General features: G+C 40.8%; 1 protein-coding gene across 1 annotated transcript; it reads right to left on the bottom strand.

Annotated features, from left to right (window-relative positions):
• On the bottom strand, nucleotides 1–24829 carry ZBTB10 (zinc finger and BTB domain containing 10). Its single transcript, XM_053992947.1, has 5 exons — nucleotides 23626–24829; nucleotides 15693–16590; nucleotides 6553–6726; nucleotides 4556–4731; nucleotides 1–2110 (listed from the first exon to the last, which is right to left on the bottom strand). Exons 1-5 carry the CDS (start codon nucleotides 24550–24552, stop codon nucleotides 1805–1807), a joined length of 2481 nt encoding a protein of 826 aa, XP_053848922.1. The 5' UTR covers nucleotides 24553–24829; the 3' UTR covers nucleotides 1–1804.
• Nucleotides 24830–27123: the final 2294 nt, after the last annotated feature.

Genomic DNA, 27123 nt, shown 5'->3' with positions numbered 1-27123 from the left:
TGATAAAAAAAAAACATTTTAATTCCCATATAACTGTAGTTCAAACTTATCATCTCAGTTTCAATCAGCAAAAACAATGTGTTAACATTATGTTACTGTTCTATGGACAACAGTAAAGCTTGTCTCTTTAAATACATACCAACTTTGATCAGATGGAGCACCAGTAAGATTTTGTCCATCAAAGCATAATTCAAAGTTATCCACACAACTACCATAATTTAGTTACCTGACATAAAATAGGAAAAAATATACTCATTTTAAAATTAAACAAAGTTGAAAAATATGGTGACCCTCAATTGTTTTTTATACAGTACTGTCACACTGGCCTAGCTATGTGTCATGACAAATGCTCTGCATATTTACTCACTGTGACATAATAGTACATCAGACATATTGTTCCAATGATTGCCTGAATTAACTTGCCTTAGGCTAGACAACACAGAGGAGTTTAAGGTGAAGGTGTAATGCCCTCCCCTCCCTATGAAAGGGGGCCTGAAATCATTGGTACAATATTACAAGCTTAGAAAAAAAAAAGAAAAAAAAAGAACTACGTGGCTACAAAAATTCAAGTTTCAATGTCTCCTAGAAAATCTGAAACAAAGAGCATAAGGAGCATATCCTCCTGAAAAGTAGACAACTCAAAGAGCATTATTTTGCTTTGGACTTCTTGTATTTCTTAAAAAAAAAATCCAGCAAATGAGCAAGTTAAATGTAGTTTGTTTATATTAAATACTAGCAACAACACATGAAGTACAAAAGAATAAAAAATTGTTTGTGTTCAATGATGAACGATGGGCAAAATAGCCTAGTGTCCAATTCACATCACATAAACTAGCCAAAAAACGGACAAGTAAGAAATTATTGACCAAAAAGTTGTTTTAATATGACACTTTCTCCATTTCTTGTGTTTTATTCTGTGGGACTGAGGTATACACCAGGGAAACAAAAAAAAAAAAATTTGAGAGAAGGGGGGCCTTAGAGGGGAGAAGAAACATTATTACATCAGTTACCTTTTAGCATGACTGTTTCTTTTGACTAAGTGGCACAAGAGCTACCCATGCTCTGATCAGTCTATTATTTCCATTACTGGTCATTTCTTCTGCATTATTGTTTTTAAACTGATGAATCAACAACAACCTTCTTTAAAAACAGACACTAAATTAATGCCATTAAAAACTTCTCCAGTGCTTATCACCCATAGCACCTGCCAGCACAGAGCCAAAAGGTTTCAACCCAAATTTCAATATGGTGTTGGCAATATCTGTGACACATATTTAAATGATTGGCTTTCACCTATCAGATTACAGGAGAGGTAAGGTTTGTGTGGCAAAGACATGCTTGTGGAAAATGAGCCACTAGCCCAAATTAGCTTCACTGACTCGCTGACAAAAGTACAAGTGGATTTGGGAAAGCTGTCTTTATATTTCCATACCAAATTGCAATTTTCTTCATTCATGTTAACAGGTACATGAATGTGTAACATAATTACAGTTACTACTATGCCTGAATAGGACCCAAGTAGCTATAGCCTATAAATAATAAAAAATACATTTTTCTTTTGATAGCTGACTGTAGATGTGAGGACTCTGTATAATTCAACCAAATGGTTGTATGCTGTACAGTCCTGTGCAAATATCATAAAAAATTAATAATCCTTTTTTTGCTATAAGGCTTTGACCCTACATTTTCACAGCAACATAACTACCATCCAGCCTGTACCATATTTCACAAGCCTTCAGTCCAAAAATTCAAACAGTCAATCCATACAGTGTCCACTTGCAGCACCCTGAAGTCATATGCTCTGTCAGTCATCTAAAGGCATACAAACTTCCCCGCCTTCATCCCATCGAGACTGGTCATTCTGTTCTTCTACATCATCACCAAGCTCCTCATCGCCTTCTCCCACTTCATTTTCTTCGTATTCTTCATCTCTAGGGAAATCTGTGTCCTGCACCTGGTCTGCTCCCTCTTGCCCTCCAGGCTGAGATTTATCTGCACAGTCTACACAAACTCCATAACGTCGTGATCCATGTCTTATTCCAACGCTGGCTGCTAGCATGAAAATCTTCTTACACACCATACACTTATACTTTTTATCCTTTTTATGCACCTATGGAAGAGAAATTTTAACAGCTGAATATAGGCACATCAGGTTACATTTGCATATAGTACTAGAAAATTATTAATAATGACAATAATAATTATTAATATAAAGATTCCTATTTTTAACTTTTCCAAAAGATACCAAACACTGTTCAGAGTAAGGAAGGATTACTGAAGATGTATTTATGTATTCCTCAACAGATATGAACTACTGCCCACAAACAAACCACTTCGCTGGAGCTCAGCAGGTCGCCTGTTCTTTACACAGGTGAGTGTTCACTTCACATCTCCTCAGGGTACAGAACAAGATTCAGAAGCAATGAGAGCAGCACAAACCCTTCCACTGCACACAACATAACTCATTTAGAAAATTGCTTTTTACAATTTTAAATTCTTGAAATATTAAGAACAAGCAAGAGTTATTACATTCAAGAATTCAAAGAGCAAAATTCTTCTTTCATGACTTCTCCCTCTCAACACAATTAAAACCAACATCAACTTTCCAGGTCCCTTAGGTAATTTTTTTGTCCTGTATTTGAGTCTGTGTATAAAATTAGAAGGCTGCTGTTGACTAACCATAAACTTTGATTTTAAATTTGGAAGTATGTTGCTTGTACAAGTAACTGAATTCAGCAACCATGTATATTAGTTATTATCTATGAAAAAATTATATTGAAGATTTCCTTCTTCTATCTGGTGTTCCCACAACAGATTACAATTATGTGCTTAAATATCTAATTTGAAGTCCCATTGAAGAAGTTGCAATTTTAGATAAAAAAGAAATTACCACCCAGATGAGGGGAAAAATTAATTAGGTCATGATACAAATAGTTACTTCAGCTCTACTGTATAGTCAGTACAGCTGATACAGCTGTGCTTTCCTCAGCCTCTAGACTTGTCATATTACTTCACACAAGGCTGAATGATTGAGGTTTGTTGAACTGAAAGGGGGAGGAGGGGGGAAAAACCCCCAGAAAAAAGTGTTCTGAATTTGTCAGAGAAAGAACACTTCAGAGTTAAAGCACAGAACTGCACTGAACTCACTCCACAGCTGTTTTCACATTGTCTGACTTCAAAATCTTCAGCTACAAGTCCTGGTCAGAAAATACAGGACAGAAAATATAGAAAACTGAAGTCCCATTCTACTCTTCCTGGTAGACCAACTAACTCCCACTGCTGCTGTCTTCTCTGGTAAGCCACAAAGGAAGGAGCATGACCATCAATGAGGCAATAATGCCCCAATTCTCTTAGCCTTTCTGCATATGAGAGATGCTCCATCCCTCCAATCATTTCCATAGCCCTCTCCTGAAGTAGCTCCAACAGTTCCATGTCCCTCCTGTTTTGGGGACGCCAGAGCTGGATGCAGTGCTCCAGGTGGGGTCTTGTGAGAGGCAGAATGCCCTTCCTCACCCTGCTGGCCATGCTGCTTTTGATGCAGCCCAGGATACATTTGGTGTCTGGGATGAAAGAGCACATTGGTGGCTCATGTCCCACCTCTCACCCACCAGCACCCCCAATCCTTCCTGGCACGGCTGCTCTCAACATGCTCATCCAACAGCCCCTATAGATACCAAGAGTTGCCCCAGCCCAGCTGTAGCACCTTGGAGAAGTGCATTTTACCCCACTCCATGTACTAACTAAACTTTTCTATCTATCTACAAATCATCTTGCAAAATTAGGGCAATTTTTAAAATCACAGCTTGGATAAATGTTATTATTTTCTTTTATTACTGCCCTAAAACACACCTTGGATTTTATATAGTATATATTATAACGAAGTCTTAATTTCCTTATAGACTAGATACAAAGTACCTACAAAATACTCAAGACAGATAAAACTTCCTCTAGATCCTCAGATAAACAAGTACTCAAGTCAAATCCTGAGTTATGCAATGTGCACAGGACAGGGTAAGCTGAACTGCTGGTTATGGTACTGGCAGAATGTAAGTCAAACAGATGTTTACTTTCTGCATCAGATATTTTTCATTCTTTCCTAATCTTAAAGCAGATGCTACACTATAGCTTTGTCTAGTTGTGAAACAAACATTTCAGAACTACCTCACGACATTGTGCAATTGCTGAATTAACAGGGTGCCCTCACAGAAAATGGTGATGCAGCATTATAGACCAAGATGGGCTGTTCTACTGCAGTAAAGCTAAGCCAAAACTGCTTCTCATCATCTACACAATACTATATACACTGCATCCCTTTATTACATCACTTTCAAAATAATCTTGAAATTACTGTCTTCATTGACACTGAATTTCCATTAAGAAAACAAGAAGCACAGTTATCCAAGAAATGTTTATCTTCATCCATTTCAGATCAAGACAATTTACATTATGTCAAATCAGAGAACAGTTTGTTCCAACTACCAAAACACCTGAAAATCCCCATAAAACCCCACTCCTATGTGTGCATAGATATACATGACCACTTGAGATTACCTACCAAGGAATGTCTCTTTACATGCTCTCTTCGTGTAAACAGCTTCCCACAGATGTCACAACTGAAAGATCTCACGCCTGTGTGAATGAGCAAGTGTCTCTTTAGTGTTCTTCTGTATTTGGCTACATAATTACAGTGCGGACACTTCAACTTGTTCATGATTAAAGCAGAGGAATCACCTAAAAGATAAGAAGCCATCAGGAGAAAAGATGATGAAACACACAAAAAATAATTTAAATATGTTCTGTCTAGTGCACAAAAATAAACAGGTGCCAAAACAAAGCAAAACACACGACCTTTCATCAGCAAAATCAGGACAATGCCCATCTGCAGAAATCAAAAATGCTGCTAAGTTCTGCATATACAATTCTATTAGAAAAATACCTACTTGTAACCAAGGCATTTTTACCACAGAAGTCTTATTTCATGAGTTGAAGTAAGTTAACTACAATTTACCAATATTCCTATTTGTCAGTTATACCAGAAAACATTTTCTTCTGGCTTAGAAACCCTTTAACTCTGCAGCATTTAGACAATCGCAATCTTCTCTTCCAATATTCTATTTAGAATTACATGCAGGAACTGTCTACCAAGACCTGACTTAAAGTATAAGTAAGAATGAATATTGACAAGAGGAGTAAAACACTAAGAGGTAGCAAAATTCTGAAATTCTCAAAAAGGAATTGGTTCAGATTTTACCTATTTTCTACTTTGATCTAACAGCAGAAAAAATAAAAAGAGCAGAAAAACTTATGGAAGTAGCAATATCTCACTTCTTCCTTATGATGGAGGAGAACTCTATATAGTTTGCTCAAAGGATATATGCAAAACAGGTTTAATACAGCTGCCTATTACTGTGTGAAAAAGAACAACACAGGATTCTATGGCATGGAGAAGGCCACATAGGAATACAAGGATGATTTTGATATTTTCATACTGACACAGCTTACTACAGGTGAGAACTTATGAACATAACCATAACCATCTAGAAGCATCCAAAAAGCACTGGTAAGGCTACATGATTATGTGCAAGAGTTTCTAATGTTCACACTGGCAAGGAAGAAAACATAAGTAATTGTGCATTATGTGCACATGCTCATATGCCTGTATCTAGAGTTGCCTCCTTTGAGGTTCTAAATCCATCCCAACATGGAAATTACATTTTGCTAATATTCACAAGTTTGCATACTGGAGCACTCGTGTGAGCTGCATGTCCACAGAACATCACATAATGGCTTGCAAGAAGAAAACTAAGTCCTATATAGGCAGACATCAGGGCTGTAAGATATATGGGAATTTAATGGTTTAAGAACACACAGACTTTCTAAGACCCAGCTTCTAATTTCTTGACTGCCAGCAAATTTCACTTTCTGATGACCACATTTCTTCTACTGTTTGTGGCTTAAAATAAACCATAAGCCACATCCCAGTAATAGCTCAGTTAAAGAGAAGAGGTAAGCATTACTATTACCCAGTACTTGATATCTTTTTACTCAAGACTTTATGTATTGTAAGGAACTAGCAACAATTGTTTTAGATATGGTGGTGTTTTCAGTATGTTTTCAGACAGAAAAATAATTACAGATAATTGCTTGCTTGAACTGACAGAAGGCTTAATTACAGCTGTACTGAACTAAAAACATTTATTGCAATGAAGTTTTTTATTTTTAATAGCAAGACATATGCTGAGATCACCTTTTAAAATTATATTTATTTCCATATCTTCACCATCCAAGTTTTCAATTTCAAAGGCTATTTATCTGTATTTAGCTTAGTAAAGGGATGGGCAGTTATCAGGTTATTAAAGACCTCAGGTACCTTCACACTCAGTCACAATATTAGAACCAATATAAATCACTTTCTGTTTTTACTCTTCCATATATTTCAATTCCTTTTCCTCCCTCCAAGGAAGTACATTATCCAGAAAGGCAAATGATATGGAAGAAGATTGATTAAATAATCTCCTAACCCTCTACCTACTCTCCATCAGATACACTTACCATTTTCCCAAGCGTCTTTTGGCCAAGATTCTGGCAGCAATCCATACTTGAAATCATTTGAAGTACCCGGTAGCAGCCCATACTTGAAGTCACTTGAAGTACCCGGCAGCAATCCGTACTTGAAGTCATTTGAAGTACCCGGCAACAGTCCATACTTGAAGTCACTTGAAGTAGCTATTAAAGACACATTCTTTCTTTAGCTTCCTGGGCTCTAATCAGTCATCAATCTAATCTGTTTAGCAATATATATATCCTTTTTAAACTGTGACAAAAAAAGTTTCTAGCCTTAAAATAGTGATTATAGCATGTTTTCACATAGTATTCAATACTAAAACAAGAAATAACTGTATTCCTAATTCAATGAAATGAGACCATTGAACTACTCTCCACAGCACCATTTCTTCTCCCCATCCTGAGGAAAATTGAAAGCCTTTTTCATACTACAGGGACTTTGATGGTAAGGATATGTACTCCCTCACCATCATCATGAGGGGGCTGAAAGGTTTTCTGATGGAAAACCTTTCTCTTCAGAACTGCTTTGTGCAGTGTCTTCACCTGGACTGCCACAGTAGTCTAGCTGGTACAAAAGTATTTTCTACTAGAGGCATGGTTGGGTTTTTTTTTTTATTGCCTTAAAATATCTTCACGGTATATATATATAGTGCTTTAAATACCTTTATTTACATAAAGGATCCTACAGCTATGTCTAAATCCTTTTCTGAATAATCATGTCCATTACTCTATAACCACATCAATTCAAGAGACCATAATTACTTGGAATATAACAGCTTAAAAGACTAGTTTGCATATTTACATTTGCTCTTAAGACAAGATCTTCTGCAGTTTATGTTGACTTTGTATCCTTTTTTCCTCTTTAAAAAAATAAAACCATTCAGAAGTGAACAATGCCTTAAAAAGATCTGTGCTTGTTTAATTCCACACTTCATAACAAGTAAGAACTGCATCAGTGAACATGGAGTCACTATTACAGAGCACAAAGAACTATAAATAGTACACAAAGCTGCACTAAGAATTTGACAAAATCATATTTGTTGGGCAAAAGCTCTTCTGGCAATAGTGCAAATCAATGTTTCCCCCAATCCCCAAGACAGGAGTTTGTTGGAAATCATGAACTCATAAATCCATTACTTTCCTCACAGGCAAACAGTTGTTAAATAAACAAACTGCAGTGGTAACTGGCAGATTTCCTTTTATTTCTCTGGATGGTAGTTGGGTCCTCACACTGGATTCCCAATGTCACCACTGTGAAAACTCTTGAGGAGATGTATTCTTGCTTTCAAGCCTGAAACTATACATTTTAATAGTCCAAAGACTTCTTTTTATCCCTACACTGTTCATTCTAAGGATTTTTTGGGAAAGGAAATTCTCTTAGGCTAAACTGGAATTTCATGCAGCTAGTGGCAAGCTGCACATTTAAACACTTCCAACTTGCAGTTTTACTGGAAAAAGGTACAGATTACAAATCCTCACAGCATGAGACACAGCAGTTTCATTTACTGCTCAGGCAGCATTACCACTGGCAGCAGTGATTTGGTCTGCAACATAAGACAACAGTTCAAAAGGATATCACTTAACAAGTAGGAAGCTTAGAATTCTATCTTATCCATTAGACAATGGAAAACAACAAGCAAAGCTGGATCATAACTGCCAAACTAGGCATTCCACCAGAGCTTTTAAAAAGCAGAGCTTGAGTGAATGAAGACGAGAAATAGCAGTATTTTAGCTCATCTAACTACCTATTTTGCTATAAATGGAAGAAGAGGGAAGGGAATAAACCTCCCTCTCCCTTAAAAAACACAAAGCAGTGAGGATTTTTTTTTTTTTAATTACTGACTCTAACTTTAATTACTGACATAACTTCTGTTATGTCCAAAAGAGGCAAGAACTCCTTATACTAATTTGGAGTGATGGACTCCAGCAATGGCATCTCAACAACTCAAGGAATAGAACACAGATACCCTATAGACATGCCAACTACACATTCCTTTGAGGTGAGAAGAAAGACTTCCTTCTATAATACACAAGAAAGGATTAGAGAGGAAGCTGGGTAAGAGCAAAGATGACTTGGATCTTAAGGCTAAAAGCCTCCAAATTACAGTAGGCTTCAGGATCTAGCAGAGGAAAAAAACAAACTTACTTTTATAACGTTTAAAGTATTATATCTTTTCTTTATAGATTTTTCTCCCTGTACTAGAACTGTAGCTGAACAATGAAAGGTCAGTCAGTAATAAAATATTTTAATCACTTTTCCTCCCTTATAGTATGAATATCTGTAAGATCAACAGACCCAAGTCTTTACTGCACACAGATATAACATTACGCTGTGTACAGGCACTATTGTATAGCTTCCTTCAGAATAAGCATACACCAAAGACTGACCATAGGTAAGAGGTGGACCAAGCTGAACATATTTCATAACACTGTCACTTTGACAATTCTTCTGTATTTAAGAGAACACAAACTAAATGTCACTAGGAACATTTATGTACACATCTGTTATTTAAGTCTGTGAGAACTTAGGAGCTCAAATCCCTGAATAATTCAAGATCTTAGCACAAGACTCTGCATAGAGCCAAATAAATTTAAGAGCTGTCATCTAGTGTAGGTAGTAGCTACTAAATCTTTCAACCTCCAACTGGAAGAGAAGACCCACTATAACATGAAAGAACACCAGCACAGATACCACAAGAGATAAGAGGTTGCTACACATGCTTCAGTATACATGACTAAGTAGATAATAATTAAACCTAATGCTTATTCTTAGAATAATTCGTTGACCTAGAAAATCTGATTAAGCACACATTTAATGTGTTCAAAACAAAACCATTCAAAAGGCATATTTAGTGTCTAATTGCTCATCCAAACAAGATAGACTTTAATTACACATAGACTGGAAGCTGGAAGTGCAATACCCAGCCTTTACTACCTTCCCCAGCTGGATATAGAGCCTACAGTCAGGTAAGCTTCTAGAATGCAAGTTATTTACAGACCCTTGTGGCTCATAATATCTTCTCCCATTTCTCCTCTCACCCAGGCTACTGGCCCCTGAAATCTGCTTGCAAAACTAGACATAATTATCATCTGACCTGTTCTGGTCAATTTAAAGCCAGATGATAGCCTCTTGATAGGAGGCTGGAAGCAACTCCGGATGCAGTCATACTGGTATAACGGGGATAGGGTGTAAAGGGGGAAAGTATAGACAGGTAAGGCAGATCTTTGAAGAAAAAAATAAAGCTAATTAGAAGCAATAATATTCTCCAGACTAAACCACCTGATCACAACTTTTCTCTGATCTTAGGTTACCTTTCTACACTTTAGTTGATTTCTAAAAGGTATAAGTTAATAATCCAAATGTCACTTAACCTCAAACATTTACCCATCCTTCTAGGCTGCATGGATAAAAGGCTATCAGTAATGTGACCTTTTATTAAAGTCAACAAGAAGCAAAGCCAAAATAATAAAAAATAAAACAGAATACAAAGAAGCTGATCAATCATCAGCACTAAAATTCACACTATGTTGATTTGAGAAGAGGTAAGGACAGTGTGAAATAAAATAAAGTGGTTGTGTGGCTTTTACACCACTAAAAAAAGGAATCAAAAACATTGTGAAAGGATTTTATGTTCTACTGCATTTGTTCTCAGGAAAGAGGATAACCAGAAGCCAGATACAATGATTTTCAGTTTCGAAGGCAAGAGGTAGGCATGCACCAAGAGAAAGAGAGAACATATCTAAGCCAGAACCATCCTTAGTTTGACAAATTTCACTCTTTTTCTGATTGATATCAGAAAATATACTGATTTGGGGGCCAGAAAATGATACATTACTGAGTAGGTCATGATATGAGAAATAATGAGAAGTTCACTGACAGAAGCCATTGAACAGGGCATTATAGAAAAGGACACACAATATGGTGTACTGAGGGAAAAGATACAAAACTTCACATTAGATACAGCTGTTTGTAGTGAACTTAACTTCTGTTTTCTTCACATATATTAACACTACAAATAGTGCCAAAGTAATAGAAAAATAAATACTATTTTTCACTATATTTTTTGACATTGACTGCTCATCTAATCAATTAAAAAAGACAAAGTAGACAGGATAAGGCCAGTAGATTAGGCCATAGCTTTCAAGGATTGCAAAGAAAGCAGTGGTAATCTACTGATACAATCTGGATTGCTATTAGAGAGCTGGATTTGTTGCTTATGTTAGGTAACATGACAGAGGAAACAGCACTGCCAAGACTGACATACTAGAAAGGTGGGGAAAAGAAAGTATTTTGGGCTCCCTTTGTTCCCAGAGTATTCCTCACATCTTTAACCTTGCTTCTTCTGAAAAGGCTTATTCCAGAAGCACATTACTGCTCAACTGCCTCTTGCAACAGAGGGCTTAGACATATTTAAGACATTTTGCCAACGCAATCTTACTCATACTCTGTTGCTCCAAATTGCTCTCAATTTTTACTATTTTTCATTCATGAAAAAGTGGTATATTGCTGTGACTACAGAGTCAGATCTAGCATCATCTACCCCTGACAGAAGACCACTATCTGATGCCAAATATATTATGCACTTGCTTTTCAACTTGATTATCAAACTTTCCCTGAAAAATTCCTTCCCAAGAAAGTGAAAGCTATTTTGCTGATCTTCTCCAACAACTATACCAGTGAAATACAAAGTAAAGAACTTTTCTCATGCAGACCGTTTATTTGTGGCAAAGTTAATTGTTCTCATGGACCCTTTTTAGTAAGTCAATGCATTACACTGGGACTCAAAGGGATTTTCAGGCAGAGAAGATCTCTAGACAGCACAAAACCTTCTTTCCCAACCCATTCAACAACAACAAAAAGAAAAAAGCACATTGACAACAGTAACAACAGTAATATACAGAACACTGCCTGGAGTTCTGGAGCTCAGGGACACACCAGACTCATACTGTGAGAATGCAAGGAGAGAACCTGCTTGTTTTTGAGATGATCCCTGGGAGAGGTAAATTGAATGAATGGGGAAGAGGGTGACCCTCAGATACTGCAGTGTTTTCAGATGACTTCTAAAAACCTTTGACACCTTCAATACTGGATTACACAGGGAATGGGGCAAATAAAGTGGTTAAAGGTCCATCAAGGAACTTAAATCTTTTAATCAGGATATCAGCTTAAGGTCTAAAGAAAATATGACTGAGAGTTATAGTACCATGGAAAAGTAGGAAAAATATACAATTCTTTTTTCTTGTGTAACACAGTCAGTCAAGTGGGGTTTATCCCTACAAGAAATATACACATGTCCTGATAAGTCCATCAATCTTGATTTCTTAAAATACAAAAATACCTGCTTTATTGTAAAGCCCTAATCAAGCCCTTGCATCACAACAAAAGCTGGGACCAGCACTACACTTTTTGTAAGCAGTTTTACCTGCTCTATGTATCCTTCTGAAAAGTAGTTGTTTCTACAGCAAGCTGAATTCCTTCAGAACCCCTACAAAATCAGTTAGGAACCCTCTCGTTCCAGCAAGGACTGTTTTAATCCTGCACTTGTTATCCTTTCCCTCACCTCCACCAGATTACAGCATTATCTAGCCTGAAAATCACAGTAAGAAATTGTAACTTGTAGCTTCATAAAGCTACTGGGATATTGCATGCAAGTCTCCTAAAAATCAACACAGTCAGTTCCAGAAAGCATGAGCAATACTTCACAGCTGTGCTCTAATGTCTGAGGATAGGACACTTTACAAAAGAACAAAACCACCATTCCCAGATGAAAGACACCCAAGAAGTGATGAAAATTGACAAAATCACCCCGTGAACAGACATTAAGCATATGATGAATTATGTTCACTGAACTTTTGTAACACACTGTAATGTGCTGTCTGCATGGTTATTTTCACTATGGTAAATGGTTAATTGTAGGATGAATGATGGCTGTAAACAGTAAAAAAATTTTTAGCAGATTATCAACTAGGAGAGAAAATACTAATATAGGTGGTAACATTCCGTGTTTTAATTAAACAGCTACTTTAATTAATATAGCTAAAACTGGAGAAGTCTTGAAAACTTAAGTAAAACATAAGTAAATGTAAGACAGTACAAGGAATTTCAAATCCATCTTAACTTTTTAAAAGCTTCTTTAAAGCTCACCAACATGCTACTTTTACAGAGAAGGTGTTAAACTCACTGGCAATGATGCCTCAAGTTTTAGCTTTTATATTTTTCAGATTCTGTACTGTTTTAGTGTGTAGTTCTGAGCTTCATATTAGAGGATAGTAAGCTCTCTTCACAGAGTAGGTAGACAAAACAATTCCTTCTCTAGCTGGGGGCCAAGGACAAATGATCCAAGTTTCAGGTCCAAGAGCATAAAAAATGGTGGACTGAAGAGAGAAAAACAAGGACGGGACTTCCTAAGCTAAAGCTTTAACTAGACAATTAACTCCAATATGCTAATGGACCAGAACTTATAAAAGTGTGAGACCCTGTGGCCGGTTGTCATTTTGGTTCATCTTGGGTGTAGCCCTTGCTGGGCTCTTGTACTGCCCAAGGTGCATCCATTGAGGCCTGATAATAAATACCTACTTTATTCTTTAACTCCATCTAGCCTCTGTTCTAGGTCAGTCTTTACAACACATCAGCAACACAGGGTGAGAGGAAAAAGCAGCTGACATATCCTTATTGGATATGAGTAGAAAAACTCATGTTCAGCAAGGAGCAGTTTAACATATTTGCTTCACTGGAACAAGAGGGGTAGCAGATGCTTCAGAAAGCTTTTACTGTTTATTGTCTAATACTTACCAACTGTACCCAACCGGAAAATTCATTTACTATTAAATTCAAGGAAATTTATCTTCAGGGATAAATTTTTGTAGTGAGAGGAGTGATCTTAAGTAGGCTTCTCTTCCACCATATCTACAGTATCATCACAAAAGCACCAGACCAACTCAAACCTAAATCAAGGGCACAGAAACTCACCCTGCATGTAACTGACAGTTCATAACCACTGGTGTTACCCCCATCAGAACATGACAAAGCATAATAGTAGAAGCTCATTTCCGTTTTAGCAACCAACGGGAGAGCTCCTTAGCTCTGAATGTAAGAATTTGCTATTCTTTATTTTTCTTCTTATAGAATTGTCTTATATCTATTCCAGATGACACTACCTTATGGATCTTTACCTCTCAGTGCCTATTGTTTTTGGTAGTTTTTAATCCCCACATGAAATTTAATCTCTAAAAAGTTATTGTATAACCTGCAGGTTACTCTTCAACTCATTCCTGACATTCTTCCAACTCTCCACTCCTCCCTCTTCCACCTCTTTGGCACAGAGGGAGCAGTTAAAAGAAGAGCGTTTAAGAGTGGACACTACCTGCAAAGCAAAGAGAAAGAGCCACAAGCAGAAGAGAAAGAATACCAAAAGCTGAAGAATGGACTATGGGTGAAAAGTAAGTTATACCAAGCCCAACTTCAGTCACTCTTCTTGTTTCAAGCACTATGTTTTCAAGAACTTAGTAAAAGTGAAGATATCATTACAAAAATATTAGATATGGCTTCCAAAAGAATTCTGACATTGACAGAACATGTAATTAGGTACTTAGGAACATATATGGCGTGCTCTGAAAACACCAAAGAGATCACGAGTTGACTAGTATTTTAGAACTCTGTAAAATAAAATTCCCCCTGCAGTCACAGAACTTTTCAATGGTTTTGGACAGACACCACAACACATATTCAGAATGCTCTGTCTCCAATATAGTTCTTTTCATCAAAATGCTACGTGGATGTATTTTGTAATTCAATTCTTTAGCATAACAAATTACTGGAAACATTGGTGCTTCTTGGTCAAAAAAATAATCCCAAATAACAACAACAAAAACACCACCAAAACAAACAAACAAAAACCCCAAACAAACAAACCCAAAAAAACCAAGGACTAAACATACTGCACTGCCCATGCCCTCCATTTATTTCTCCAAGAAATCGTCACAGCACACATACAAAATTCCACAGAACCCAAACAATTATTTATATCTGTTGTTGGTGCCATCACACAGTAGGCATATTCTCTGTATTTCCATCAGTAAAAGACACTGAATATTTACCCCCTATAAATCATCAATAGAAATCACATGCTAAATTCTTTCAGAAATTTTGTATTTGTGCAGCTAATACACACATCCTCAGCTCTTGCTCCAGACTCTCTTTTGTCCTTTTTTGTGGCACTGCAACTAGAGCAAGTAGTGTAGCCCAGCACAGGCAGAATTGTTGTGTGGGTGCTGAGGATGTAACATCCCCCACTATCTGCAGCTAAAGGTGCTTCACTTAGGCTAGATCTAACCTGATGCTGTGGACCTGAGGCATATTAGTGACTGTCATATTCTTGAAACACAGCTTCTATCCTCAGCTCAGCCACAAGGAATCCTGTGCAATCTAACAAAGCTTTGCCAGTAAGAGAAGTAGAGGAAATTCACTTCACAAGCATAACTCCCAAGTAAAGCTAAAGCAGACATAGCCAGAGTTCAGAGATGAAGACCAGAGATAAGTAACAAGCATTTGGAGAAGTGCTCCTCAGCACAGCTGCTTCTCCAGAGCTGCTCTGTTGTGTCACTACTCACTAAGCACATGAAGGACTCTTGTACTGGAGAAACATATCCCCAGTTCCAGCCCACACTGTTCTGCACTGGCACATGTCACTGCAATGCCCAGGCACTGCTGGCACCACACAGCAGGACCGTGGATCCCCACGTGCCCCCTTGCAGGACTACTGCTCGTCTCTGTCCCCCAGCCCCTTGGGCAGGAGCAGAGCAGAGCCCTGGAGGAGACATCCACAGTTCACTGATGTTTAAAGCAGACATACATTTTAAACTGCTTTAGAAACAAGACACATCTAAAGAACTTTGTTCCAGATGTGTCTCAAATCTACCCCTAATTTGGCTCCTAAATTGCAGTAAGTTTTCAAAACTATTAATTCATCAAAAAGTGAGGCAGGCAAATGACAATACTTCAACTGCATACATTAACTATTCATACAGCACAATAATTTAAAAAATAAAAAAACAAACATTACATAGGCAGGTACTGCAGTCAATACTTTAATTTTCAAATGACATAATTGACATTAAGCAATATTTACCTGCTTCTTCTTTAATAAATGACAAATCTTCTTCTGGATATGGGACTGACGGTTGCAACACTGAGCAATCTTCAGAATTCTCTTCAGTATTAGGTGGTATATTATAAATAAATCTCTTTGCAGTTTGGTTTTTCCTTCTTGCTTTTCCAGGTTCTTGAACTGATTGTCCTTGTGCACCCATGTCATTCCACACGAAAACTTTTCCCTCACCTTGAGATTCATTTTCAGCCATTTCAGGTGAGCTGTCCTGGACCCAACTGCAGTCATTCATTTGGTAGCTTTCCATTTGGCCCTCATCAATAGGGTAGGGATCATTCTCAGTTTTTATGCTACTTGCCAAGTTGGTAAGGTTTCGCGTTGCCCAGAAGCTGGCAACTTTTTGATCCCTTGGAGATAAACCATCCCTACTAACAGATCTTCTGTTGTAATCCACTACAACAGTCTCTGGAGCTTCCGATTTTATACTTATGTTTAAGGCATCTTTAATGAAGTTGCGGCAGGACTGGACAACCTCCGTCATCTGAAGGTAGCTGGCCACCGACATCACTTCAATGGCATTTTGGCTCGTAAGCACGAGGTTACCAGAATATAAGAAGTCCAAGATGACAGAAAAACCTTGAACAGCAACAACGTCTAAATAGGTAACAGTGGTTTGGTTACGGCTTTCTTTGTTTGTAAAGCAATACAGAGTCTTAAAGAAGCGGCTGCCTGCAACCAGGATGTTCTTGTGAGCTCTGAAGACCCTCCCACTCACCACAATATTAACATCACAAAGAATGCCTTTCTTCCTCTGCTCGTTGAGCTCTTGCAGGAGCTGATAGCAGTAAGAGTTCTCATTTGGCCTGCTGTTAAAATCACAGTATCCTTCATTATTCAGTTCTGATGGTAACTCTGCCTCCTGCAATTAAAAAAACCGCACAAACATAATTAGCTCTTAATAATTAAAAAACCACACAAACATAATTAGCTCTTAAAAAATGCTCTCCTTAGTTCTTCAACACAATAATAGCAATATGAAAATAAACTAAAGAAGATTATTTTAATCAAACTATTTTTAAATTATTTATGTTCTTGGTCACAAAGGCAGACAGGAATATATAAATAACAAGACATTTCTGAAAACTATAAATCATGCTTTCATTCTGCACCTTCCACCCCCAAGTTTGAAACAAACAGAACTAGATTTGCCTTGAAGGCAAAGGAAGGAAAATTTCAGCCAAAAGTAAGGAAATATACAGCTGAGTGTCAAGTACTTGTTATTCCTAACCCACATATATTAAAGATTCAGGAGCCTCTCTTTCCAAAGATTTAACTAGATGATTCTTACATATCAAATCCCTTGTACTTCCCCAGAAATCAGCACTTAAACAATTAAGCAGAATCTGGATAAGTGATTCAACATTTTCTTCATGCTGAGATATGAACAGACACAGATTAGGTCTGTACGTCCCAATCTGTCTGGAATGTTTTAAAGAAAACATATTGCTCATGTAGCTATAACAGCAAATGTATTTCTTATACAGTTTTACAAATTATTTATCCTTTGCTTTTTAACTGCAGCAGGTTTAGGATTAAACAGTGTATCACATGACAAGCAGAATAAATATAAATACTGCAGATGACAAAAAAACTCCCGACTTAAGCCTCCATTACAATACTTACCTCAGACTTTCTTGAAATAAGCCTCCCAAACTTTCCACTGGCAACATTGGCACAAGACTTACTACACACACACAACCTTTTTAAGATGTGATCTCAAACACAGCTTCAAAATTTTGCTAAAACCTGGTATTTTCAGAAAATCCAACACCAAGATATAATTCATTATTAAAGATTAGTTAAGACAGAGAGAGATCAAGAGATTTGAACTGGATTTTAGAGCACATAGAAGACTTCCAACTCATGTTTAGATAAAGATGATTCAGAGACTGTACAAAGCAGCAGCTAGGAGAAAGCAGAAAACACAGACTGGCATATTTGAGACCATACTTATATGGGCTGACATATGCCGCCATCAAGAGCAGCAACAATGACAACCTGTTTCATACTAGATCTCCAAGATTCTCTCTTCTTTCCTAGTAAAAAAGGAAAGCCCAAAAATGGATAGCTCCAAGCTAAATCATTATTTTCTTCTCTCATCTCCTAAAACTCTTCACTGATTAGGGAGCTAGAGCTGCCTCAACATTACAGGTCAAAATCAGTATTAAGAAGGTAATGTTAGCACTGTCATGAGCACATAAGCTAGGCTGGGGCTAAAATACACATTGAAGGAAAGTACTACTCTTAATTTGGGACTATGGCAGAAACCAGCTATGTATATTTAAAAAGTCACTTTCCACCCCACAGACCTTAGTGGATTAAATCAGTACTCATCTCAATTTATAATCCCAGTGTGGATCACTGGAATGACAACTGAGGCTGTAACTACATCTAAAATGGTGTTTACATCTATAAGAAGCAAATAAGGCCTGGTATAACCAAAACAGAAACTGTGCCATTTCAGCATCTCCTGCAGAGAAATTTCAGTTTGCTGTCACATTCAAGTTGCTTCTGAATCTCTACCCTTCTCAGAAAAACACTTCATTAAAGAGGAAGAAATAAAAGCAATTAGGCTTTTATGTGAAAACAAGCAACAAGATCTTTGCCCAACCTCATCTTAATGTTTTTTGTGTGTACTTTATGACACATCCCAAGTACTACCTCAGATCAAGGCTGTGAAACAGTTTGCTCCAGGTGTGGGACAGCTAAGGCTGTCACTCTAAACTCTCAGATTTTAGTTCTGGACTAGCTTCCTGTCACTTTAGCAATGGAGCACTGCACAGTTTCAAAACACCAATTACACTGGCACTGGATCAGATTAAGATGAAAATGACAGTACCCTAAAGTGATGTCACGTTCATCAATCACCAGTGACTTGCACCTCACACAGTAAATGTTAGGTAGATGCTATGATAGCTGTCAATTTCATTCTCTGAGAACACATTAAACACCACATAAAATTTAAAGAACAACCTGCAGCAGTTCTTTTGACAAATGTCTGATTAAATAATGGAGAAAGAGTACATTTTAACTAAGCAAGTATAAGTACCCCATCAGGCTGGGACAAAAAAAAAAATTATTTACAATGTGGAGCTTTTGTTTCCTGAGAACAGGACAAGCTAGCAAGGTGAAGAGGAGCTGCAGATCACAAATGTGCTACAGAAAAATAAGAATGAAATCTTCATTATAACAAGACCAGAAGGTTGAGTGGAAAAATGAGATATTATGCAGCCTGTGTCCAAGCTATTAGGGGTGTGCGTTGGAGAAAGAGATCAATCGGTATTACAGCTTTAATTAATACTATAAGCTTTACAGAAGTGGGTGCATAAACATTTCTAAAACTAACTGCAGTACTAAAACCAACTGTTTTACTGCTGGTACAGTACAACAGTTAACCCTAGTGCCACAACTCAAATGAAGTCCTGACATCTGAGCAGTTATAAGTCCATGTATACCAAGTATGACAAGTAGAATTGATATTTATTATGAGAAAAATGAATAAAATAATATTACTTTGTGATATCGCTCAAATATATTTGAGGTATTTAGACATTGATAAAGAAAAAATACAGGAGGCAAGATGCAGCAAATAATTACAGGAAAAAGTGTATTTGCAAACTTCTGCAACTTACATGAGACATCAACATAAGGGTTCTGTTTTTCTAATGAGAACAACGAACTAATGATATTTGCGTAGATGTCAACTATATTTTCAGAATACAGACCCCACAGTCTCATCAACTAAGTTACCCCAACATCAAACCACCTCATCCTTTAATAAACACTAATAAGGAATAAAAGAAAAATCAGCACAATTTCATTTCTATTTATGGAATCTTCAGTATTCTAAGTCAAAAACTTCCCTCTGTGGGTGAGATTAAGAAGTGCTGTAACAGAACAGAGACTGCTTAAGGAAACTAAAATTGTGCTCAGTTTCAACAGAATACACACAAAGATAAATTACTATTTTATATGTATAATTCATTAATTAAACTTGCCAAAAAGCTAACAGGAGCAGAACCAGATGACCAAAAATTGCTACTAGAAGTTTACTTTGTTTAGTTTTCTTTCTCCTACTGTTCCATCAGCATACTCTTTCCCTAGAAGGAAGAACAGTGAGGGCAGGAAGAATTAAGAAAAACCCAAACCAACCTAACCACAGATTCCATCTCAGCTGCACATATATGAAAAGTACTTATGCCACATTTTTTAATCCCTTCCCCACTACCACATCTTGCTCTACAGCAGTTCCCTGTGCCCCCAAATTAATTCTTACTCTGGTAAATGTGTCTTCTAAAAAAGTCAGCTATCAGCAGCTTCTTAACCACGCGCAGAGGAAAATCATCTCAAAATATGGTCCCATCAGCTGCACATGATGCTCTACTGTTTCTGTACACACACAACACCACTCACAGACAATTCAGCAATTCCTAATTATTTCATTAATTGCCTAATATCGAATTGAATAGTTTGAGGTTTGATAAAAACACTACATGAAAATACACTGATAGTGCTTACTCTAAGGCCTGACTTCCTCCTCAACTTCTTCACTCTGCTAAGAGTAAGTCAAGAAGTTAACTTAGAACACTAATGTAACTCTAACATCTGAAGCATGACTTCCATTCATCACTGCTCACATAATGCAAACAATTCCAGTTCACATGGAAAAAATAACACATCAAAAGCCTTCCTCCTTTTGGAGAGCTTCTGCTTTAAACCAACATGCCTGTTAGACTGGAGAAAGCTTTTCTGGCAGTATTTCCAGATTATGTCCAGAAAGAAAATGTTTTAAGAAGATGGCTTGAGGAGAGGACTCCCCAGCAGCCAATAAATCTGCATCTTATGGACCCAAATTCATCAAACAATTAAAATATTTTGACATGATTTCCCACTAAGCATCCATTTCTTAAGATTCTTGCAACACAGTCTGTTCACTACAAAAACAAAGGTAGTTTCAAAATGATGATAGATTTCCTTAAGCTTTAATGTGGAGAAAAATTATTTTAAAAACTAGAATAGAAAAAGATTCAAGAATTTGGTCTTAGAAAGAAGCATCGGCTGACAGCTCAATACCCTTGAATTACAGCAGCTGCAACCACTTGTGATGTATTTTGGCATTCCAAATAAAATATATCCCAAAAATAAACTGAAATCATCACTCACTTCTTCATGAGTGTAATATCCAACAGACCTATAGAAATTTCCACTGCTTTACTGTCTTAACACCTACGATTTCCTTTCTGTGCTTGAGTGGTGGCACTATGCCATATGTTTATTAGCAGCTGCTAAACATGCCCTGCAGTTGAGGCTTGTCAAGTCCATAATACATGTGTGCTGTCTCTAACACAAAGGCTGAAAGATCTCTCCCAAGTTTCATTAAATCTAAACGGCTTTGCTGCCTCATTATGTATGTTGGAAATACGGTCAGGGTACAAATTACCTACTTTTGTTCCAAGTATCTGGTATCATGGCATTTAGAAAAAAAACGGGGCTATTGTTTTGGTATTAATTTAAACATATGTATCAAAAGAAATTCAAGTGCCATTAAGAGTATGAAAGGATACGGAAATTAAACATAGAAGGGAAAGAAAACAGATTCTTAATCAGGTTTTTGATAAAGCAACTGTAACATGAAAGTTCACCACAAAGAAAACTACACTGACTCCTGAAAAACTCCAATTCCTTCCCTTGTGAGAAGTTTTTAACTGAAATGTAATTGCAGAAGGATGCACAAAGCACTGTTTTCCACTCAAAAAAAAGCAATCTCTTTACAGCTACCTTTGTTCCAACCTTATCTTTAGTACAGTGCAGAACCACTGACTCATCTATCCTACTGCTTCATTTATTATTCCAGTTAGTACAAATATTTTTTCTTGAACTATCAGTAGTATAAAAGCAGATTCATTTTTACTAATATTCCCATGACAATGAAAGGTCCTCAAATAAACACAATCTTCAAATACATACTTACATTAACTTGTAGGCTACTGTGATAACAACCCAATATTCTGTCCTCCCTTCCACCCTCCCACTATTTAACAATTTTACAACAGACGCAGGGTAAGAGGACAGAAAGAAAAAAAATAGTTATCTAAGTAGGAAAAAAAATGCTTGGAATAGCTTTTATTTAAATACATCTAAAACATAGTGAGAGAAGCTTCCCAATGTAGCAGGGATTAGCAGCATCCACTAACACAGGAGGCTACACAGTGACAGAACATACTTCTACAGAGTAAATATTCACAACTCAAAGTTAGAAACTAGGCAACAAGACAGTAAGGAATATGCTGCAATAGCATTATGCAAGACTGGAACATTTTCAAAGCTATGAAGAAGTAAAAGCAACTAAGAATATAAGTCTCTTAATTAGAAACAACTAATTGAAAGCAAGTTTGGCTAAAACATTGCAGAGTGAATAGCAAACCCCAGAAGACTGAAGAAAACTGAGATGACGACCTACTACCACATAACATCTGTAACAGTAGGTGCTATAAAACTACACTCACTGAAAAAGAAGTATTAATCATCTTGAAGGTGAATGTTGCATTTGTAAATCCAAAAATAATATTTTGGATAACTCGTATTTGTGCACCATAAGGTTTCCCTTGCAGTCCTGCAATAGCTTCACAAAAAATTTGCATATATTTTCCAAGTAGTTCCAAGAAAACAACAGTTCATCTAACGTTTCATAAATCATCCTGTAATCCTGATATCCTGCCCCAACATTTGACTAGCAGCTCTTGTCCAAGGTACCCTGAGCTCCTTAAGAGTGCTCAAGCAATAACCTCAATCTAACTACCGCATTACATTTCAGACTCCAAATAAAGCTACCCAACCAAGGTGGGTGTTTTAATTAAAACTGGATTCTAAATGCAGAAAAACGGAGTGACTAATCAATTAATTCCGGCTAACATCCTAACAATTCAAGGACTAGCCTAACCTGAAGCAACACTTAGCTAATGCCCGCAGGCAAGTTTAACGCTAGGAAGTGATCCAGCGAACTTCAGCAGCGCAGGCATCCCTAGGAGAAAAGGCTGCAGAAGGGTGCAGATTCAACATAAGTATTCTTTAGGGGCTTTTCTTCCACATACATTCTAGGGCAAGCCCTGCCTCATTCGTGAAAGCAGCCAAGAAACACAATGATTTGAAGTTCAGCGGAGAACGTGAAGAGCTTCACTACTCCTACAGCGTTAGAGGAGCGCTGGCATAGTAACACGGCTTTCAGGAAACCACATGTTTATCTCAAACACACACCAAGCGATTGCAGACTTCTTGCTCAGCAACTCAATCTAAGGCAACGCAATCGGGAAAAAAAGATTTCAGCGCGAAGAACTTAAATACATGGAGTTATCCGATTAGTGCACCGGGGCCACACCGCTAAGCACGGCAGAGCGATTCCAATTTCACGCCACCGAGTCCCCATTTCACAAGCGGTCGCTGGCCGGACACTGCCCTCCCTCCGCCTGTACCGCAGGAGGAAGTTGTAACGAGCGTATTTAAATCAGTGCTGTGACACTGGGATTCGTACGCAACTTTTTTCCCACATCGCCGGTTTATCTTCACGAGATAAACAGATGAACTAATGAAAGCGGCACCCGCCAGGGCCGGACAGATAACGGGAACGGGATACAACCACAAACAACAGCTCGTGCTGTGTCTGTGTGCCTGCCCACATCCAGCGGGAGAGTCCCCAAATCCCAGAGGGGGCTCGTCTCCCGCTCCGGACGCGGCGAGAGAGAGCAACGCGGCGCGGCCAGCCCGCCGGGCAACAACCACCACGAGCAGCCATTTAAAGAAGTTCACACACGTGAGCACAAGAAAACCTTACCTATGCAAAGGAGAGGCCGGGATTGCCCCTCCCTCCCTGCCGCCCCCTCCCCGTCCCGTGCCGTACCTGCTCGGCGCTGCCGGGCTCGTTGAGGCGATGCTCGGCGGAGAGGTGGTGCCGCAGGAGCAGAGCGCGCTTGTAGTTGCGGGTGCCCTTGCAGAGCTCGTCGTGGCCCCCGGGCAGGGGCGCGCCGGACATGATCACCTCGGGGGGCGCAGCAGCGGCGACGGCCGCGGTGCACCAGGCGCAGGACATGAGGCCGGTCTCCTGGCAGTAGTAGAGCCACGGGAACTCCTTGAGCCAGGAGCCCTGGAAGGAGATGTGCAGCTTCTGCAGCAGGGACTTGGGCCTGGCCAGCGGGAAGTGCCGGATGCTCTCCCCCTCGCCACTGCCCTCCGCCTCGTCCCCGCCGTCGCCCCCCGACCGCCGGCTGCTGCTGCAGCTGCCGCCCTCGGCGCCGCTGCCGTCGCCCAGGCTGCCCCCTTCGCCGTCCTCCTCGTCGTCGCTGCTGTCACTCAGCGAACCCCCGTCCTGGACCAGCTCCTTGCCCTCCAGCAGCCCCTCCGTCTCCAGTCCCTCCGCGCCCTCCAGCTCCATCTCCTCGTCCGCCCCCCGCCCATTGAAGTGCTTCCGCGGCCAGGCCGCGGCCTCGCAGCCATTGTTGGCAGCGGGGTGGGCGGCCAGAAGCCCCCCGCCGCCGCGGAAGGCCAGAGTCCGGCGGTTCCTCTCGGCGAACATGGGGCCGGCGGCGGCGGGGGGCGACGCCGCGTCCTGGGGCAGCAGCAGCTCCTTCTCCTCGGCGGCGGTGGCCTCCAGCTCCTCGGCCTCCAGCCCCTCCAGCTCCGCCTCTTCGTCCGCCCCGCGCCCGTTCAGCGCCTCGGGGTCCTGCCGCTCCCAGGCCTCGGCCCCCGCCGCTGAGGCGGCCGCCGCGGAGGTGACGAGGCCGCCGCCGCCGCGGAACGCGAGCGTCCGCCGGTTTATCTCCGCGAACATGGCGGGCGCGCCCCGCGCCCCCCGCCCGGCCGAGCGCTCCGTCCGCCGCGGGAACGGGGCGGGGGAAGGAGGCGCCCGGCTGCCGTGCGGGGGCGGCGGCCGAGAGAAGCGAAGTCCGGCCGCTCGCTCCCCGCTCCCCCGGGTCCGGCCTGGATCGCGGCGGGCGCGGGGCTGCCCACAATGGATCCCGCTCGATCGCTCAGCGGCGGCGGCGCTTCCGTCCCGACAGGCCCCGGATCGGGTCGGGTGGCAAATGAACAACGGGCTGCCCACAATGCACCGCGGCCGCCGCCCGCCGCCGCCGCAGGGGAGGGGAGGGGAGGGGGGGGCGCGAGCGGGGGGCGGGCAGGAGCGAGGGGGGGCCGGCGGGGGGCGGGCGCGCGCTGCGGCCGCGCCGCGTCACGCGCTGCCCGCCCCGCCCCGCCCCGCCCATTGTGGGGCGGGGGGGGGGGGGGGGACGGGGTCGACCCCCTCCGTCCCTCCTTTCCTTCCCCCGCATCTGTCCGCGCCGAGGGGCCGCAGCCTGCCCCCTCGGCTGCCGAAAGCAGGGAGGGAAGGGGGACACCGCGGGGCGAGCGGCGGCGGCGGCCACGGAGCAGCGGCCAGCGGCCGAGCCTCCCCGGAGCGGCGGTACCGTTATAGGCGCGCGGGGCGGCGCGAGCGCCTCCCGCACGTGCCGGCGGGGCGGGTCCCTGTGCCGCGCGCGAGGCGCGAGGCGCGGCGCCGCCGCGGGGCGGGAGCGGTCGGGGGCCCCGCGGGCAGGCGCCGCGCCGTGACCCCGGCGGGCTGCGCGGGATCGTAGGGTGGGAAAAGCTGGGCGGCGCCGCTGTGGGTCATCGGGGCCGAAATCCCTGCTCAAGCACGGTCAGCCTAGAGCACATGGCTCGGGATTGCTTCCAGACGGTTCCTGAAAAACGGGGAGGCGCCACCATCTCTCTGGGCAGCCTGTTCACTACGCCACTTGCTCGCTTCTGCCCCACGCCCAGTGTGGGGGGAAACAGTAAAGGAAAAGCGAGGAAACCCGTAGGTCAAGGTACAGAATAGTTCAGTGTGTGCGAAAATGAGAGAAGGAAACCAGAAGAAGTGCTCAGGCAGTCACTGTTCACTGTCCACTCCACAAGGGTATGCCAGTTCCCAAGAAAAAGATGGTTAATTTCCCTCTCTGCCCGGGAGCACGATGTTACGCAGCACGGAGTGGTTGCTTTAGTGGTGCCACCTGCCCCACTATTTGGCACCCCCAGTCTGTTCACTGGGGCAACAGTCAGAAACAGATGCCTTGGTGCCAATGCAGTTCATTCAGCAATGCCAGCCCATCCAGCTGCTATGAAGAACATTTAGTTAGGTCCAGAACTACAGATAACAAAATACTAAAAAGGGAGGATGATGGAGTCTTCCAGCTGAAATGTTGTGTTGTTGATGTCATGTAATGCTCATACATATATTCAGTAGTAAAAAACCACAACCCCTGTGTCTTGGCCTGGAAATAGGTAGGGGTCTGGAACAGCTGGCCTTAAGCTTTTGAGAAAACTTTGCAAGAATACTTTAAAAAATCTATAAACCAGAATGATTTCCTCCTTCCAAGTAATTGCTTGTGAAAATGAGATATTTGGTAGAAAATTAATTTATATTCTGGGAAAATATTTCTAAAATTCTCAGGGGAGAGGAGAGGAGAGTCAGTCGTGGAGAAACAGAGTAACTGTAAAAGGCAGTATCAGATTTCCAGGAGAGGAGCAAAAATGGTCTAAATCTAAGCAAAGAGTTGGCTGAATGATGAGAGTAAAAGAATGTTTAAATTTGCCATGCCTCGCTGGGGCACAGGGTGAAGGTAATGATGCAGGTCAGGGTCCATTGAAGCAAAGGGTTCCCATGATACAGCTTCTATACAACACAGAACAGACCTGTATTTCATAAAGTTTTAGGTTTTGTGATGTATTTGTAATTTGGCATTCCTGTCACTTAATTCTCACCTGTCAGCATTTGTCAGCTAAGTCAGCCCTTTCGTACGTTACCTATTTTATATTGTTCTTAAAGAAATATTTTGTGATGTATTCTTTCTCACTATATGTTTAAATCAGTGCAGATGGCAGTGAGTGTATACAGAAAGTTTGCAGGAAGAATCCCTGCTGGGATTCACATTTAGGCTGCTTGTCATCTCCGGGAACGTTAAGCGCACCCTGGACTGGTCTGTTAAAAGCCTATTCCGTGGCCATTCAGGAATGAGCTGCCAAACACACAGGAGGAATGGTAGGATAAGGAGCTGTAGGGCTTCTGTTCTGAAGTGGAAGTAGGTATTTCTTGATTGCAACAGGGAATCTCGAGTGGTAACAAATCGATACAGAATCATAAAATGATTTCGACTGGAGGAAGCCTCTGGAGTTCACTCAGTTCAAAGCTGGGCCAACCCTACAGTTACAGTGAGTTTCTCAGGGACACCCTCTCAGACTTTCCCCGGGTGTTGAGCTTTTGCAATAGCTCCTCCCAAATGGTCTCATCATGCCTCATTATGAGGGATTCCACCACTGAGCAGTGCTCTCAGAAAAGGGAACATAACTGAATCATTGTTGCTAATTT

Source organism: Vidua macroura, chromosome 1 (genome assembly GCF_024509145.1).
Source record: "Vidua macroura isolate BioBank_ID:100142 chromosome 1, ASM2450914v1, whole genome shotgun sequence".
NCBI lineage: Eukaryota > Metazoa > Chordata > Aves > Passeriformes > Viduidae > Vidua > Vidua macroura.
This window is presented reverse-complemented; position numbering and strand designations above follow the sequence as displayed.

Excerpts from the sequence above, each read along its gene's own strand:
- ZBTB10 (XM_053992947.1), bottom strand. The coding sequence starts at position 24,552 with ATGTTCGCGGAGATAAACCGGCGGACGCTCGCGTTCCGCGGCGGCGGC. Across the intron at positions 4,732-6,552 it reads AAAAGACGCTTGGGAAAATG|GTGATTCCTCTGCTTTAATC; the intron begins GTAAGTGTATCT and ends CTTATCTTTTAG. Across the intron at positions 2,111-4,555 it reads ATGTAAAGAGACATTCCTTG|GTGCATAAAAAGGATAAAAA; the intron begins GTAGGTAATCTC and ends TCTCTTCCATAG.